Genomic DNA, 4,565 nt, shown 5'->3' on the forward strand with positions numbered 1-4,565 from the left:
GGACCTTGCTCTTCCCCCCCAGCAGGTATTTGAATGTCTGCCTCACGACAGGGGTGGGGCTGGGGAATGGGGGAAGGGGGGCGGGCTGTAAGGAGGACCCGCTGAGAACATGGCAGCGAAAGTCCTCTGCAAACCGTGCCCTGTTGGACCCAGGCAGACCAGTCCCAACCCCTGAAGCGTGTTTGCTGGTGCTTTTGTTTTAGATTCACAGGTGCGGTGAATCTAAATCCTCTGAATGCAAGGCCATGGCAGAGAAAGGCTCCATGGGCAACAGCATTAACCTCCCCTACAGAGACCTGGCCTCCGAGGTGACCAGGCGCCGAATCACCATGACCATGAGGTATTTCCGGGGTCTCTGGTGGGGGTTAGGATGGAACATAAATGCTGATCCTCACCAAGTGCCCTAAAATGCCTCCAGACGCTGGTTTATGTAAATGTATTCATCCATTGCAGCAAGGCAGATTTTACAGATGAGAAAACACCTTGTCACCCACTGTGGGAAACAGACCCTTGTCACGTGATCCTTCAGTAGGCAATGATAAGGGCGCTGGGATGAACTTCAGGTCAGTGGCTCTTGACTGGGGAGTGAGGGTCACTTTGATACTCAGCTGGAAGCTATGACGTACCCTCTCAGTATAAACATGCATGACTTTGCAAAGTTTGGGAACAGCATGGATTCCCCGAAGCTTGTCCTCATTCCCAGCTAGGCTGTAAGCTCCCTGCAAGGACTGCTCTTGTCCTTCATGACTCTGCACCTGGTGCCCAGGACTGCACTAGCATGCCCTTAGAAAGGGGAGGCCTCAACAGCTTATCTGGCGGGAAGGAGAGGGTTTGCCTGCCTTTGCGTAGTTAGCTGCCTGAGCTGCATGCTGGAGTTCTCAAGTCCACTCACTGCCTGATACCTTCCCCTGATTGTAGGCTCAGTGGATAAAATACAGGATGCCCAGTTAAATTTGAACTTTAGATGAACAACAAAAAGGGGTTTTTTTTGGCCTAAGTAAGTCTGTGTGATATTTGTGATATACTTACAGTAAAAAAAATTGTTTATCTGAAATTCAAATTTAACTGGGCACCCCGTATTTTCCTTTGCTGAATCTGGCAAGCCTACGATGGCCACTGTGGGATGTTCTGTGCTCCCTCTGGTCTGAGATTCCCCAGATCCAGTCAGGTGCCGAAGACATCTCATATGTAAAGGTATATAAAGAAAACATTAGGACTCCAATTCATATGAAAACCGAGCTCTATTGAAATTGATGTTTGGCTGGATGCTTCACCTTCCCTGCGCGTCAGGAGGTCGTGTGTAGACTGAGACTTTCCAGATGGGAGGATGGGAGCTGCAAAGCTGGAGGAAGGCCAGCTTCACTGGACTGCTTCACTCACTCGCAGCAAATGCCAACATGTTGCAGTTTGTCTGTGTGGGTTAAGTGGACTTATAAGTTATTGTGTTTAGTCTTAATGAACGCAACCCTCAACAGAGAAAAGTGACCTAACAAATTTCTGCCAAGAAACCTGGGTTGAAGTCATTCTAATAATGCAGATATGAGTAAACAACAATTGGCAGAGCTGACACTTTTGGTCTGAGTTCTGCGGGTGTAGTACGAGCTTAAAAATAATGATTTTATGAAACCTGACAAGTTGGCCCAAAATAAAAATTATTGATTTGAAATAGGGACTTCCGTCCAGTTTGTTCACAGTGCTTCTTGACTTTAGAGTTTGTTGGGATGTAAGATATTAGTGAATTGATTTTAAAAATTATGTACAATTTCTTAGTTAACATAGGTATGGAGTTTTAAACCTGTACAGATGGGGCTGCATGGCAAGTCTGACACCACTGGTTAGACTGTGGAGTGGGCATTGTCTCCAGGGTGCTGTGGTCACTATGTTCTAACATCCACTCAGGAAGGAAGAGATCCCACAGTTCTGGGGCCTCTCCTAGCTTCCTTCCCTGTTAGCCCCTCCCCATTCCCCCACATCCCCGCGGCAACGTTAGGGATCAGCTCTGACTGGGAGATGCAGCAGTGAATTTGTGATTAGGAAGTCTGAGTTTGGATTCCAGTTCTGTATTTTACTGGCCATATGACCCGGGCAAATCGCCTTCTGTCTCAGCTTCCTCAGCTGAAAAACTTAACAGGAGTGAGCTGTCGTTGAGAATCTGAATGTAGTTAGTTTCTAGTTAATTTCCAAGTCCCTAGACCAGAGTAGTAGGTGTTCATTCAGCGAACAGTTAATTCTGAATCTCTAATCACTTGACTGGCTAGTCCTATTCCCTTGAAGGCAGGGTTTGCCCAGACCTGAGTAGAATGGAGATGCCTGGTGCATTCTAGCAGAAGGGAAGGAGAACCTGGCAGGCTGGAGGTGGGAACAGGGGGGCAGGGGGTGACTAGGCAGAAAGGAGAGCTGAAGTGAGCCTAGGCTGAACTAGCCAGAGAATAGCTGGTATGCAAATAAAACATTGAGAGAGAGAGAGCCTGCCCTGGGCTGAAACTACAGAGAGCTGGCTGGTAGGGGTGGACCCCAGCTACATTGGTTCCATGGGACCAGTGGAGATGGTTAAATTGTCTCTGAGAAGAGCTGACACACGAAGTGTGAATAGAGTGTATCTTATCTTTGCCAGGTGATGGCTCTGTAAACGTGGGTAGGTGAGTCAGGATGTCCTCCAAAATGCTGTATGCTCTTTAGGTGCTGGGATCTGGGGGTTCTTCTTAAAAATCCCATCTTTAAATGACATTCAGTGTGCCTTTCTTCCCAGAGAAGAGAGATTTACCAAGAAAAGTGATGAAGCGGGGGAGATACCCTCAGATATGGATTCGGGACAAGCTCGTCCTCCTAGTACAGCTGGCTCCGAAGTACCCCCAGCCCCACCTCCTTCTCCAACTGAAGACTCCAAAGTTTCCTTCTTAAGCACCTAAAACATCAGTCATTTTGAACTAGACTTTGACAGAAAACTCCAAAAAACTGTTTCCGTGAAGTCACTGGGGTTGGCTTTGAAGACTCTCTTGGAAAATCTTTGTTCTTTCTTTCCTAGTTTTCTTCTCCTACAACCACTGTTGAGCATTGTTTATCCTTACTCATGCACTTAGAGTAATCTTTGGTTTCTCAAGCCAAGTCTCTGACGTCTCTGTTTGGTCTTTAATTTATGCCACACTGTAGAACACTTATGGTAGTCAGTCGTATTTGAATTAAAAAAAAAAATTATCAGGCCTCAGTGTTTGTTACTAAACCTGGATGAGTGAAAATCTGAATTTAAAGATCTGAGCTCCAGAGAACCCTGAGGGGTTTGGGTTTTCAAACCTCAGCCTGGGACATGACAGTTTTGTGGTCTTTTGTGGCATCTCCTGGGCTCGGACTGGGCTGCATTTCACATTTATGGACGACATTTTCAAAGTTTGTTTCTTGGAGATTTAAGTGAATTTCAAACTCTAACAGAAGAAACTTAGCTTGAAAAGCAGCCAAGTGCAGAGTGGTCTAGTTAGGGACCCACAGGACTTTTCTGAAGGGTCAGAAATCATCAAAGAGACGATAATTCAAATCCACTTCTGGGAAATGTCCTTAGCTGCCGTTGGGGAGGGGGAAATTTCCTCCTCTATTCCTCTTGAGTTCTGGTGGTTGGACTAATAGTAAAATTGACCCAAGACAGATGAACAGGAGAAAGAGAAACAAATTTTAATTCATGTGCATGGAGGTCTCATGGAATTGGGACCAAAGAAGTGGCCAAAGCAGGCAGTTTCTATACTTTTTAGACGAGGAAACAATACATTTGTGAGGAATAGGTAGGACAAAGAAATTTAGGTTTGGGGGTGCTCAATTAATGAAGAATCTAAACAGAGTTTGGGCTTGGAGTAGTAAATAAAAGAAGTAACAAGATTTGTTTACACAGGCTTCTCAACCCAAATTCTCTCTCTGACCATAAGTGTGTCCGATTATGTGAGAGATTTATTTCCTACTTTTAGGGTCAGACAGAAAGGAGGGTCAGAGTATTCCTCTTGCATTGGCCGTTTCTTAAGTAACTTATTTAAGATAATCCATACACCATTGAGGCACATTTTGGGGTGGTCTGCCCTGGCCCCCAACAGGGCCATCTTTTATTGCATTCACTTCTTCAGAGTCCTTGTGGACGTTCTCCCTCCAAGCCCACCCTTATGTGTGCTCAGATCCCCTCCCCACATAGTCAGCGGGCTGTGCTGTTGATGTGGAAGTCAGGTTCCTTCCTGTGGTCTGCTGCCGCAGCAGTGAAGCAGGGGGAGCATGCCTGGAGCACCTGTCATCGCCAGCTGGGGGCTCAACACACACATGACCTCATCCTCAGTCAGATGAGAGAACAAACCTGTACTGTCCAATAGGGTAGCCACTAGCCACATGTGGCTACTTAAACATAAATTCATCAAAATTAAATAAATATAAAATTCAGTTCCTTGCACTAGCCACATGTCAAGTGCTCAATGGCTACATGTGGCTGGCGGCTACCATACTGGGTGTTACAGATACAGAGCATGACTGTCGTTACAGAAAATTCTATTACCGCTGGAACAGAGGTTAAGTGACTAGTCTAGGGTCACACAGCCAGT

At 46.1% G+C, this 4,565-nt stretch overlaps 1 protein-coding gene across 1 annotated transcript; it reads left to right on the forward strand.

Annotated features, from left to right (window-relative positions):
- The first annotated feature begins 245 nt into the window (after nt 1-245).
- On the forward strand, nt 246-2,909 carry MYOCOS (myocilin opposite strand). The gene is made up of 2 exons (XM_068537621.1): nt 246-340; nt 2,750-2,909. The coding sequence occupies exons 1-2, from the start codon at nt 246-248 to the stop codon at nt 2,907-2,909; spliced, it is 255 nt and encodes an 84-aa protein (XP_068393722.1).
- Nucleotides 2,910-4,565: the final 1,656 nt, after the last annotated feature.

Source organism: Eschrichtius robustus, chromosome 3, assembly GCF_028021215.1.
Source record: "Eschrichtius robustus isolate mEscRob2 chromosome 3, mEscRob2.pri, whole genome shotgun sequence".
Lineage (NCBI taxonomy): Eukaryota > Metazoa > Chordata > Mammalia > Artiodactyla > Eschrichtiidae > Eschrichtius > Eschrichtius robustus.

Excerpts from the sequence above, each read along its gene's own strand:
- MYOCOS (XM_068537621.1), top strand. The coding sequence starts at position 246 with ATGGCAGAGAAAGGCTCCATGGGCAACAGCATTAACCTCCCCTACAGA. Across the intron at positions 341-2,749 it reads CGAATCACCATGACCATGAG|AGAAGAGAGATTTACCAAGA; the intron begins GTATTTCCGGGG and ends CTTTCTTCCCAG.